Source organism: Lycorma delicatula, chromosome 4, assembly GCF_047948215.1.
Source record: "Lycorma delicatula isolate Av1 chromosome 4, ASM4794821v1, whole genome shotgun sequence".
Taxonomy (NCBI): Eukaryota; Metazoa; Arthropoda; class Insecta; order Hemiptera; family Fulgoridae; genus Lycorma; species Lycorma delicatula.
Genome location: NC_134458.1, coordinates 164,614,869 through 164,628,970, shown reverse-complemented (window position 1 = coordinate 164,628,970; position 14,102 = coordinate 164,614,869). Strand labels below are relative to the sequence as shown.

The window sequence follows — 14,102 nt, the reverse complement described above, 5'->3', positions numbered from 1 at the left end:
ACTTTTATTAAAAGAATTAAAGAATCATATCTCACTTTCAAATAAAATAAGTTTAAATGAAAAGGAGCAAAAATGTGTATATGTAATTTAATAGATGTACAAGGAAGTCATGTAGTGTCTACATCAGATTTTTTTACTTGCAATACATTTTAGAATTCTTTTCAATCACTCTTGGATTTTTAACACACAGCTTTTATTCTTTACTGTATGGAAGAACTCAAATTCATCTATATCTTACTATGAAAATTTAAACCCTTGTTAAGAATTGATTCTAGGAGACAGTTAATACAATAGCTGATCAACTATAAATAATTTCAGTCTTTTAATAGAAGTAAAACATGAATCTATCGATTCTGAGTGAAGCCTTCTCTAGCAAATAATGGTTTGTTGGTTTAATACTTTTGTCTCTTTAATAACACTGTATATAAGCTCTTCTATTTTATTTAGAGAAAACCAGGTTATTTTTAGAGTAACACTTAAGTTCAGATATAGACAGTCAGTAAATCTTGAATTAATTTTAACTCATACGGGATAATTTCCCAAAGAGAATCTTCCTTGGTGGTTTCACACTACCTATGAATAAAAATCACTAATTTAACAGAATTTTATGAAAACCAGCAAAGTAAAATAGTTATTTGAACTGTGTAAAGCAGTTTTCATGAACAACAAATTTTCAAATATCTTTTCTTCGATTACATCTGATTGCAGAAGCTCATTGAGAAATCACACGTTAAGAAATAAAAATGTAAATGCATATTTAATGTAGAATTTATATTACAAACCATTTACGGTGGTAACATCCACATCTATAGGTGCATTGTTTTCAGCCTCGTTTTTATTATCACCAGTTCTGAAAAGTGCATCGTAAGCAAGTATTGAACCTACAGAATCACCTAAAAATAAAAAAGATTAAATTACAAGAACTAAACTGATATTATAAATGTACTACTACCAAAATCCAATATATAATGAAGAGGAAAATAAATTCATTGAATTGATTTATGCGCTGTTTTACAATGAAAGGAGATACGTTAATTTGTTGTTTTATATTATATGTTCTATTATTTCTTAAGGCTGTGATGCATATAAAGGACTTAAGGTACAAGAGGCACAAGTCAGAATTATATTGTATAAAAGTAATGATATATGTTTAGCATACTTGGCATGCTAATGTGCAACTTATGCTTGCCTTAGTGTGATGCCAATAGAAAATCATTCCATTCTTCATTTTTCCTAGAAGGCGTGGCATGGCAACTAGTTATTCTTGAAAATGTATTTTTTGGGAGTGACACGAGACCCGAACAGGTTGCTTACAATCGTTATAGTTAAAATGTCAGTACATTTTGTTAACGAAAGTACTTAACATACATAACACATTTCTTAGCAGGTAACAAGTTACTAGCAATTTATCACTACAATAAAAAAAAAACTAATTATTAAGCAAGTTATAACAATAACACACTATAGTACATTTGATAAACAACATATCATTAGTATGAGACTTGAATTATTTATATTTAAGAGAACTTTATTATAAATCCTTTAATAATTATTAAATTCAAGCTTTAAGTTTGGTTTCTAAATATAATTCATATTTGTAAGCTAACACTTACAAAATAAATATTAGTTACCATTTTATAAGACCATTCTTTTCATTTATTTGGTTTTACTTTAGCATTTCATACCATTTTGCTTTTTATGGTGACAAACAATACAGTATTCACAGAATGGAATAAAAATATGCAATTTTAATTAAGTGCTTACTAGTTTAAATAATGGTCAAATTAAACATAATAAATTATGACAAAAACAACATTTAATGACAATACTGGGTTATGGGAAATTAAAAATCATGAGAAAAATAAACACACAGTCTTACACTAGATGAATAATGCATCACACAATTTGTGGCTTCAAAAGACCTGTTGACCTGCAAAATTGAGTACAACATACTGAAAAATATAAAAGTATAGTATGTAACATAAATATAAAATGCCTTTGGCAAACACCATATTCAATAAACAAATAATTACAGATCACAGATATGAGTTGTTTGCATTTAGTAGCTCCTGATCATAATAGTTGATAATTTACAACAATAAAAAATAAATAAGTAATTGAAATAATAAAACTGTGCAATTAGAAAACAAAATCAATTACATTTTCTAAAATATGCTATTAAATGATTTCCACAAAAAATCTTTCTCTCAATATTAAAAGTACTGAAATGAATCTTATCTTAGTAAACTGAAACAAAAATACTTCCTGACTCCTGAACTTTTACTTCCCGAACATCTCACATTTTTCATATTGTATAAATATACAGTACTTAAATACAACCCACTGAAGTAAAACATTGATAACGTACCAATAAAGTAAACTTGGCCATTAAAACCACGTCCTTCATCAGATTTAATGAATTCATTATACACAGCATTAGCAGCTGATATTGCACGTGCAAGTGCTTCTTGATAATCTGGTGATGCTGATGCCAGTAATGGTATTGCTCCGATTGGTATAGAATCATGTGTTACTTGAGGTGAATCATTACACGATGGTGAGACATCAAAACTATATGGGCTTAAACTGAAAACAAAAATAAAATAATTTTAACATGTTAACCCACACATAATGGAACAATTTTGTAGCTGTCTACGAGGAAACATGTAATAATACTGTTCCATATAGGTATAGTACATATTGAGAGATTACACCCATTAAAAATTCTTAAAAATATACAACTTCTTTATTTTTTAACATCTTATTATTTACAGAAAAGTAATTTATATGTCACGAACAGTAAGCCTGATTTTATTATTAAATTGGCAGTGAGATCACAATTACACAATCTATAATAAATTTTATCAGAATTATTTACTTTTATTATTAACAAAAGAAGACTAGTTCATACTTTTGACAACAAATAATGAGCTTGTCCTCTGTTTGCAAATGCTTACACAAAACAGAATTAATTTATGATACACACTTTTCTCATCTGCTCTAACTGTCATTGTACACCGCAACTTGCTAGCTCTCAGAAAAATTATACTCCCAGGCCTAGGGGTTATCCTGATAATTTACATTTGTAGTTTATCGAATCCTTTCTGTGTATATTTAAGTATATACGGAATGCGTCAATAGGTTGGGTGCGTCTGGCCTACTACTATGGAAGAATCTCCAGAGAAAGAGTCCAAGAGTACAATGGAGCCTAAGTCTGGTCAGGCTACTACCAGTGTGACATTGGAGACTGACCAGCCAGAAGGCCTTCCTCCTAGGCCTGCTACAGGCGGTAGGAAGGGACTAAAAGGCTGAAAGCAAGGCAATCCTCTATGGAGGAGGAGGAAGTGTTCCAAGGATTAGAGGTTATTGTTAGCAGATTCAAATGGTTGGTGAAAGACCTAAGAAAGAATATTGATAAGAATGTAAAGAAAAGTATAAAGGAGCTAAAAACAGAACTTAGCATAGCAGTGAAAGATCTGAGGAGGATGGTCACTGGTACTTCTTTTACCATTGGCAAGAAACTGACTGCAAAGATGGCAACTCAGACATGAGTTGCTACAGGCTGTCTCATTGAGGATGCTCTGGATAATGAGGTCCCAGCGTCCCAAATGGTAGACTTTATTAAAAAAGGCTGGCCAAAGAAAGCCTTCAGAAGTACCCATGTTGGGATCCTGGCAAAAATTGATCCTAACGCTCAATAATGTTGTAGTTGTTGATATGCACACATTGGCAGAACCAAGGTTGATGGAGAGACTGATTGCCAGATACCCACAGGTGGCCTGGCTGTTGAGTAAATATGAAATAATAGCTGGGAATGTTGTGTCGGCTGCTCTGGAGACGAGACTGATAGGGGAAGTTGGAGGTGGCGAGGCCCTGGTCTCTAACATGTTCCATGTGGCTTACTTGGACTTGGACGATGGTGGAGATCTTACGCAGGCATTAGTGGAGGTTTTTACAAAAATTAGAGAGAATAATGGAGGCTGTTTGGGACTGCTACAAGCGAAGATATACGGGCAGGATACTGCTACCTTGGTCCAGAAGATCCTTGAATGTGAAAGAAGAGCGCCCGGCTGTCACTTCTATATTACTGCATTGGTTGGCAAACTCTCAGCTGCATGGAGAAGTGATGTTCCCCCTGAGGATAACTATAGGACAGAGAGTATAGTAGTTAAAACAGTGGCGTCTTATGTGAACCTCCTTAAATCATTTAAGACAGAGGTGAAGGTCCCAGCAGATTCAGAAATTCAATCTATAAGGAAGGCTGGTAGCAATGTGGAGATTAAAGTTAAGGAGAAAAGTGAAACCTATGGTGCCCTTAAGCAGATACTTTCGTCAACTATAAAAGGTGGTAGTGTTCTCATGAAGACCAGGACGGCTTTTCTGCAGGTATGGGACTTGGAGAATGGTATACAGCCGGGTGAGATCTTACAGGGGCAGTCTACAGCCTCTGGTCAGAAGTTGTCGGCTAACACAAAAGTGACCATTAGATCGGGTTTTGGAGAAACCAGAGTGGTGATATGTCGCCTTCCGGTACAGAAAGTTACACCCATCGTACAAAAGGAAAGGGTGAAGATCGGGCTTGTGAGCTGTACAGTAGATGTTGTTGATCTCCCTCTGCGATGCTACCACTGTTTATAAACAAGACATCCAGCAAGGAACTGCAGGGGTGAAGACAGGAAGGTTGTATGTTAAAATTGCGGGGAAAATGGACATCACGCTGTAGAATGTAGCAAAACACCGTAGGGTCTTATGTTCAATGCAGAGGGGCACCACACTAGCAGTGCCACATGCCCCAAGGGGGCCAATTGTGAGAATAACAATAAGAACTGGGAGAGGACCGGGCATACCTCAACTTGTTAATGGAAATGAAAATTGTTGAGTTTAATATGAACCATGTGACATTGGTGCTTGTTGTTGTGACATTGGAGATGGACGTTGATACTGCGCTCATCTCTGAGCCTTACATCCATGCTCGCGGCTGGAGTGGGTTATCTCTGAGGATTGGGGTGCAGTCATCTGGCCAATTGCACACCCCTACCTGTGTGGGACGTTCTTAGAGAGCGTAGTTTTGTCGGGAGGGCGAGGATTAGAGGCATTTATTATTACAGCTGTTACCTTTCACCTAACATGTCTGCGGAACGATACAGGGAAGTCTTGGCCTCACTTATTAGATACCTCGAAGCTCATCGGCTGGGGATTTTAATGCCTGATCGGTTACCTGGGGGTCACCCAGGACCGATGCGAGGGACAGATTGCTGACTGAGGCAATCACATTACTGGATCAAGAATGCCTCAACTTTGGAGGGGTACTAACATTCAGGAGGGGGACCACTGGGTCCATTATTGCTCTTACTTTTGCTACGCTGGCTTTGGCGGTGTGGATTCAGGACTGGCAGGTGAGTAAAGACTACCTAGCGAGTGATCACTAGGTCATCTTCATGAGTGTTACAGATGGAGGTTCTCTGGGGGCTGGGAGGCTGGTTCCCCATGGCTGGAGTAACATGGGCATGGACCCGAAAGAATTTGCTGAGACCTGGATCTCAGTGCAGCACGCGTGGTTACTGCGGCAGAGGACAGGGCTGCATGTCTGGTCGACTGCTTGGAAACAGCATGTGCTGCTTTTCTCCCTTGCAGCTGTTGGAAGAATCGTTCCCCAGTTTATTGGTGGACAGAAGACATCACTCGGAAACGCACGGAGTGCCTTGGGGCCGGGGCCAGGAGACTTGCGTAGTGTATGCGTCTCTACTCACTAGGGCACTTATACATGGACCAATGTAGGGAAGTGCAGGAGCGAGCTTAATAAGCTTATTAGAGACTCTAAAAGGGCCTTGGAAGCATCTCAGAAATTGATATAGACCCATGGGGGAATCCAGGAATCCATTTAAAATTTTCGTTAAAAGGGCACTAAGAGCTAGAGTCCCCTTATCATTGGACACTGGAGAGGTTCAGAACATAATTGAGGGACTGTTCCCTCATGGGGATGGAGTCGTTGCAGAAGTTGAGGATGATGTGAATTCCCCTCCACTTTTCACAAGAGAGGAGATGACAGCAGCAGTGAAACAGATGCCTCTGGATAAGCTGCCAGGACCAGACCTTTTGTCAAATGTGGCAGTTAAGTTGGCTGTAGGAGCGGACCCTGATGCCTCTTGGAAAGTATACAATAACTGTTTAGATGAGGGGGTGTTCCCTCAGAGGTGGAGACAGCAATGACTGGTCTTGGTTCTCAAGCCGGGGAGGGACCTGGTGCTGCCATCCTCTTATAACCACTGGCGATGCTCGCCTCTTATAACCACCACTGCCAAAGGTACTCGAGTGCATGCTGCTGCAGAGGCTGACCAGAGTTATTGAGGATGCAGGAGGACTTTCTGATAAACAATTCGGTTTTCGCAGAAGAAGAACTGCTTTGGACGCAGTGTCAGAAGTAGTTGGTATGACAAGGAGAATCATTGGAAGGAAGAAGCGTGCTCGTGGTGCTTGACGTTCACAACGCATTTAACTTTATGACCCATGGTGCAATTAGGACTGCACTGGAGAGTATGAGATTCCCCCATATCTGAGAAGAATAATTCTCTCCTACCTCATTACGCACAAACTGATGTGCAAAGTGAAGGATAGAATGGTCAAATGGTGCATAGATAGAGGAGTTCCACAAGGGTCGATCCTTTGAAATATAGTGTATGATGGCATACTTCGTATTCTTCTACTGCCAGGCATCACTCCCGTAGGTTACGCAGACAACTTGGCCCTCATGGTAGAGTCAAGTACCTTGGGAGTCCCTCAAATACAAGACTTATACACAACAATCAAACCTGGATGGTCGGAGTCAAGTTAACTATGGCTCCATACGACAGAGATTGTTGTGATTACAGCAACCAAGCAAAGGCCAACATTGAAGATGGTGCTTGGGGACCAAAGGATAGTTTCAAGGACTGCAATAAAATATCTTGGAATATGGGTGGACACCAGGATGCATTTCAACACCCATGTGTCGGAGGCCTGCTTGAAGGCTTAAAAGGTCATGCGTCTGGTTGCCAGATTACTGCCGAACTGTGGGGGACCGAGGCAGCAGAGGAGGAGGCGGCTGCTGTCTGGAGTGATATACTTCACGTTACTTTACAGTGCCGAGACATGGGGAGGGGTCATTAGATACAACGTATGCAGGGATGCTCTCGAATCAACACACAGAAGGAGCTGCCTCTGTATTATAGCTGCATATCGCATGGTTTCTCGAGAGGCAGTTGACGTGTTGGCGGGAATATTACCTGTCGATCTGGAGATTACCCGCACAAAGAAAATTAAAGAGCAACAGGCGTCAACACCTGTGGGGGAAAAGAGGAGAGTAGCTAGCTCCATTATGAAAGAAATGGGGAGAGAATGGCAGATGCAGTGTGACACTAGTGATAAGAGGCCAATGGACACACCACATAATTTGGGACCTGAGAAGTTGGTGCGAGAGGGCCCATGGCTCGCTGGATTACTGTCTCACACAGTTTCTAGCAGGCCATGGGGGTTCAGAGAATATCTTTTTAGGTTTAAGTTAGATCACGCCACTAGTTGTCCGGTGTGTGTAGACGAGGAAGAGACAACACATCACATCTTCTTTTGCTGCCCTCAATTTGAGGATGTCAGGAGGGAAATATTGGACACATAGATAAAAGGGAAATGTTCCTCCCAGAGGAACTGTAGCAGATCATGTTGGAAAGCATGGAAAAACTCGACGGCTGTAGCAGGGTTTGCTAGAAAGATCATGGAGGAGCTGTATGTCTGGAAGGAGTCTCTCAGGGGTAGAAGAAGGGGTCGTTGGAGGGTGTGGGGACGGACAGGCACGCAGCTGAGAGCCTAGGGGTTCCCCGTATGTGTGGGGATCACCTGGGTGCGATGAGGTCATGGGCACTACGCTCCCGTGTTCAATGGTGACCCAAGAAGTAAGTATACTGTAGTGTTCAGTTGTCTGTGAGGTGTTTTTATGTGATTGGATGTGACTGGCTTTGATGTGAGGTGTGGAGTGTGCATTTATTTTTATTTTCCTATTTACACTCTTCCTTCATTCTCTCTCACTTTCTAGTTTTTGTACTTTCCACCTCTGAGGTTTCTGTCCTCATCACATTACTATTCCAAGAACAACTTTATTTACTCTTTATGTTCACATTTTTAATTAATGTATAGTGAGATGTACAAATTTTCCAACCTTTTGTACATTTTATTATTGTCATAAATAATAAGTATAAAGGAACATTATATTTGAAAAACATTTCTTAAGTGTAACCTACTTCTGAGAAGTACTAATCTAATGAAAAATAAAATAAGAGAAGTCATGTCATTACACAAACTTTAAGTTTCTTCTTTGTTCTATAGCCTTAAACAATTGATGTTTATTTTCATATTACTCAGAAAAAACTGTCAGTCTGTTTAAAAATTTACTAAATTAAATAAATATAGTCTAATTTATGAGTATGGAGAATTGATCAAATTAGAACTGGAAGGATCAGTGGAAGGTGCAATGAAGAGAGGCCAGAAAAGATTAATTATTACGACCAACCAAATGAAATGAGTGACATCAAGAAGTGAAAAGTTTAACTTGAAATAGAGAAAAATCAAGGTGAACATGGTTCAAGGGACCTGCCTTAGAGCAGATAATGTGATGTGTATAAATCACTAAAAACCAAACCAACAAATTTTTAGTCAAAACTCTATTTCATAAAGTGTGCATTTTCTATGTATTACAAAAGTTCATAAGGTAGGGGGTTCATAAAATTCAATATACATATATATATATATATATACATATATGTGTGTATGTGTGTGTGTGTGTGTGTGTGTGTGTGTGTGTGTGTGTGTGTGTGTGTGTGTATGCATGCGCGTGCACACACACACATGAATAATTAGTACTTATAAATAATAAGTACAACTGATTCACTGCAATAAACCTATTATGTGCTATTATGTGCTAGTTTTGTAACAAGCACATAATGTGAAGCCTAATTAGGATTCAACCTAGAACCTATTTTATGCAGTAAACCCTCTCCTAATTTGGTCAGCACAAACAGCTCATTGAGCATTGAAATATTATTTTCTTGTTAATAATTGTTACAATAAGTAGTTATCCATGAACCATTAATTGATTCTAATGATTTAAAGTACAGTATATTAATTAACATAACATTTTATTCAAGTATAACATTTTACATATAGTTGTTACCTGATCAAAAAAACCTTTTCACAAAAATTGTAGTAAATTTTATGCATTTTATTTTAAGAAACATACAAAAGGTTATAATATGAAAATAAATATATAATTCAATAATATTTAAATGTCAGTACAAGAAAAGTGTAATAATTACCTGGAAAGTATACTAAGACCATCAGAACACACGGACGGACAAGAAACAAGTCTAATAGCAACATGACCCACTAGACTTGGATAATGTGAACGCATTACACATTCAAATGCTCCACGGAATGTAGTTATATCTGATTTTTTAGCAGTTAAGTCCACATTAGCATCTGCAAAAAAATAATAAATTATATTATGTTTAACATGAAAAATCATAATTGAATAAACATTCCATATCTATTCTACCTTCCAACTCATTCAAATTACAGCAACTTTTTTCTCTCACTAATGTTTTTTTTTTTTCAATAATTAATGAATCAGTGCACATTGAGGAACATCAGATAAGAAATTTCAGGAACATTTTTAACTCTGTAAGTTCATGCAACAGTAAAAAAAAGTACAGAGAGAGTTCCCAAAGCTCAGAACTTTGATAAATTATTAATTCATCAGTTTCATAAGATTAGTTCTATTATCGTTACAAGAAGTGCATGTACACACAAGTTTGAAGCTTTATAAAGATAAAACTTCCATCAGATTTTGAAAGAAACTGCTTCTCTTTTGGATTATTTTAAGCTGTGTTCAAAAGTAAAAATTTGTGAATGATTGGTCTACCTTTGAATTGTATGATCAAATAACACATTTTAAAATTTCTTGGTAATAAAACAAGTTTTTTAGTAACAAATGATCAAATTCAAAGTATACAAAACAAGGTCAACAAAAGTATTTTTTCATTCTAATTTTGAATATATATCTTAAAATATTAGCAATATCATCAAATATAGCACAGAATAATCTAAAAGGTGATGCAATTTATTTTGAAATTCTTGATTCTATTTTTATAGTCTTAAAACTCGAGTGCATATACATTCTGCACTGATAGTAAGTTGTTCTTTAATCCAAGCATGACAAAACTACTAAAAATGTAGCCTGATTTTACATTTTAATTACAGCAACATTACGTTTACAACTTATGAAGTGTGATCAAAATATAACAAAGATTTTAATTTTTATCAAAAAGAATTTACTGGCACTTCAGTAACACTGTCCCCTTAAAATTAGTAATCCAGAGATACAACGCACTTATATTAATGCTTCTTCTGATCCTTGAAACATTTGTGAAAAGCATTTTTTGGTGTAGCTTTAAGTTCACTTAGCAATTTTTTTTTTCTTTACTTCATCTATTGTTGCAAGTTATTGTTTTTTTAATATTCTCTTAATCAGTGGGAGTAAGAGAAAATCACAGGGTGCTACATCAGGAGAACATAGAGGCTGCAGCATCAGTTTGATGTTATTTTTTCCTTAACAATCATGGATTAATATGAAATGTGAGCACGATGCTCCAGAATGATAATGCTCATCAAGGTACAAATGGCATAAAACTGCTAAATAATACTGTTCATTGACCATACAACCTATCAGTAAGAATTCATGATGGAAAACAACATTGTAAAATAAAAAATAAAAAAACAGTAGGGAAATTTTAACATTCTATCAAATTTGGCATGCTTTTTTTGATCTTGGTTCTTCAAGAAGTTTCCATTGTGTTGATTGAACCTTCACCATACAACCATGTTTTGTCATCTGTATGACGCATTTAAGTAATTTTGATCATCAGCAATGTCAACTAACAATTATTCTGCAATTTTGCTTACGTAAAAATTCAACAGTTTTGGAACAAATTCTGCTGTTACTGATTTCATACCTAAAATGTCAATTAAAATTACTTCACATGAGCCATAAGAGGTTTACAAATTTTTGGCTTCTCATCACTATTGAGTGATTCCATGATTATTGATCACAAAGTCCTCTAATATTTTTATTGATATTTTCATTTATTGCTGATGTGTTAGGATGTCCTACCCATACACACAAAATATTGATAGACATTATATACAGCACTAACACATGTGGAAAAAAGATAAACTCAATCAAAAAGACACAGTGTGCAACATTAAAAAATTTCATTATTTTTTTCATCACACTTCATATGTCAAATTTTCCTCCCATTTTTTCTTACATTCATCTCTTTGCATAAGTGTAATCTAAATTTACTTTAAACCAACTTTTTAATTAAAATAAAACTGCATCAAAAGATTTTTATTAATAGTTAATACACATACAAAAAAGATGCTCAAGCAAAAGTTGTATTTTAAATAAGTATAGATTCTTGAAATTTTTTCTATACCATGAATTTAAAACACAGATTAGAAAAATTGTAAAAATAATTATCAAACTCAACATTACAATCTAAATAAAAGGAAGTATTTCAAATTCATTTTCATTTTTATTATCATCATTGAATATAGTTATTGAATTTACAATATTTAAACATAAAATCATCTAATAATGAAAATTTACTAACATAAAAAGATACAGCATTAATAACTAGTGTAATTTGACATCCATGAAACAAAAATTTGGTGTAATAGATTAAATACTTTGTTAGTGCTAGGATTAATCTTGTTTTTCCTCTTATTTTGCAGCAAAGGTTGCAATTAGTATTTGATATTCAGTTTTGAGCCTGGTAGTGTTCAAGTCAAGCCCCACTGAATAAAATAATTTGGTTTATATATTAACAAGATATAAACAATAAACAGTAGTCATAAAAAGTCATATTATTCAGAAGTAAAATATATATTATTACCATTTCTTATTTTTATGTTTAAATGTTAAAACATTAATTATGTAACATGAGGGCGAGTCAAAAATTACCTATACTTTTAATTTTATAACCTATCAACACACAGGTAGGGGTTCAAGATGTACATCATTTTACTATATAGTCCCTTACCTTGTCAGTGCACTTGATCCAGCGATCCATACGTTTGCATATTCCTTCCACAAAGAAGGTCTTCAGTTGGTCATGAAGCCACTTTTGCCCTGGTTGCTGAAAGTCTGTGGAAAAATGATGAAATTGCAAAGCATACTTGAGCAGCCCAAACAGATGAAGGTCAGAGGAAGCAAGATCTGGGCTGTATGGCTGTGTTTGAGAGTTACTCAAAGACTCTATTACATCCCAAAAAACGGTTAGCATTACATTTCCCATTGTCATTCTTGAACTTTTTCTTTGTTGGAGATCCCAGGTATTTCTACTCCATACTCTGGTGTTTCAAATCTGGCTCATAGTGATGAACTCATAATTCATCACCAATAACTATTCTGCTCAAAAATGCAACTATTCTGCCTTCCTTGTTGAAGTGATTGAGTAAGTGTTGGCAAATGTCAACATGTTTGAGCTTGTGTTCTACAGTAAGCTGTCTTGGTACCCATTGTGCACAGACTTTATGGAAGTCAGACTCAATGTAAATGATTTGATGTGCAAAACCATGATCAATGTTCAAAGAAGACACTACCTCATTGATGTTAACTTGCCTGTTCGCCTAAATCATCTCTCGAGCTTGCTAAATCTTTTGACCATGGTGGAGGTTGACGGGTGTCCTGCTCAATTTTTATGCATCACATTTGTTCAACCACAATGAATTCCAACTGCTTTCATGCCCTTCGAACAGAGAAATCGGATTAATGCTCTTGTTTGTGCTTTGTGTAAACTGCTAGTGGAGTGGACATGTTTACACTGTAATAGCCGCCGGAAGACAAATGATGTGATTGGGATCAAATTTCACACATGTGATCGCAGTTGTACCAACTCTAGCATGCACGTGCAGAAGGCAGGATGACAACCTTGAAGGAGTGTTATGGCAAAAGTGTAGATAATTTTTGACTCACCTTTGCATATTAAAAGACAAATGCAAGACAAGGTATGATGAAAGACAATAACTTGGTGGTAAATTCATACATAAACAGATATTTCAATATTTATCATCCAATGATTGAAAAACCAAAATTAGTTAAGAAGAAACACAGATTACTTTCTACATTCTGTGTTATATCATTTAATTACACTGTTTCTCACTCGCATTAACCAGCACAATTCATATTGTAGAGTTACTGTGTACTTAGCAGCACATTTTCAGCTGTAATACATGAAAAAAAGAACTACAAAAATATAAATAATAAAAAAAAAATACAAATATGCAGGTGAGTGAAAACTACACTAATAACACTTTAAATTGTTTACAGACCAAGAACACTGCCAGCATGTAGAACCAAAAGTAATGCAGTAGTGTTACAAGTGATAGTTGTATGAGAAGGTGCTGAAGCAGACAATGTAGGCGAACCAGGGCAACTGATGTCAACACTACGGCCTCGCTCCCTCTCACTGACAGCTCTTTTCAGGTATGTTTGTGAGAATATGCTATCATCAGCGCTAACTGTACATAAATAAAAAATATATCATTAAAAATAATAAATAAATTACCTCATAAGTAAATAATAGTGTAATACTCTCACAATTATTTATTTCAGATTATTGATTTTTTCAAATCAATTAGACACATTCCAAAAACTGCTTGTAGAGCTGGTTACTGTAGCATCATAATGTATATGTAATCTATAATCCACCAGCAATCTATAATGTTGTTCATAGTCATCATTGTTACTAGTATGTTTAGGGCTGGTAAAATAACTTTCACTGAAATATGAATTCTTCTCTGTTCTTTCTAGCAACTTTGTGAGGTGTGACAGTAACTCCTCTTTTGTAAGGTTACTGTGTCATTACAAAATTAACAACACAGGTCAACAAAAAAAAAAATAAATAAATAATTTGGAACCAAGATGGTGAATTAAAATGTACGTTTTATGCTGAATCTTAAAATGAAATCAGTTTTTCTTTATCACCTTCAAATTGTTACTTATGATCCTTTAAAAT

At 35.8% G+C, this 14,102-nt stretch overlaps 1 protein-coding gene across 2 annotated transcripts in view; it reads right to left on the bottom strand.

The window, feature by feature from the left end:
* Positions 1-14,102, bottom strand: part of rdgB (retinal degeneration B) — a 256,093-nt gene that overhangs the window by 49,992 nt on the left and 191,999 nt on the right. For both annotated transcript variants that reach the window (XM_075364651.1, XM_075364652.1), the window contains 4 exons: positions 13,417-13,605; positions 9,342-9,504; positions 2,369-2,586; positions 783-893 (listed from right to left, as the gene is read on the bottom strand). In XM_075364651.1, coding sequence (XP_075220766.1) covers positions 783-893; positions 2,369-2,586; positions 9,342-9,504; positions 13,417-13,605 — 681 coding nt within the window. The remainder of the gene's footprint in view (positions 1-782; positions 894-2,368; positions 2,587-9,341; positions 9,505-13,416; positions 13,606-14,102) is intronic.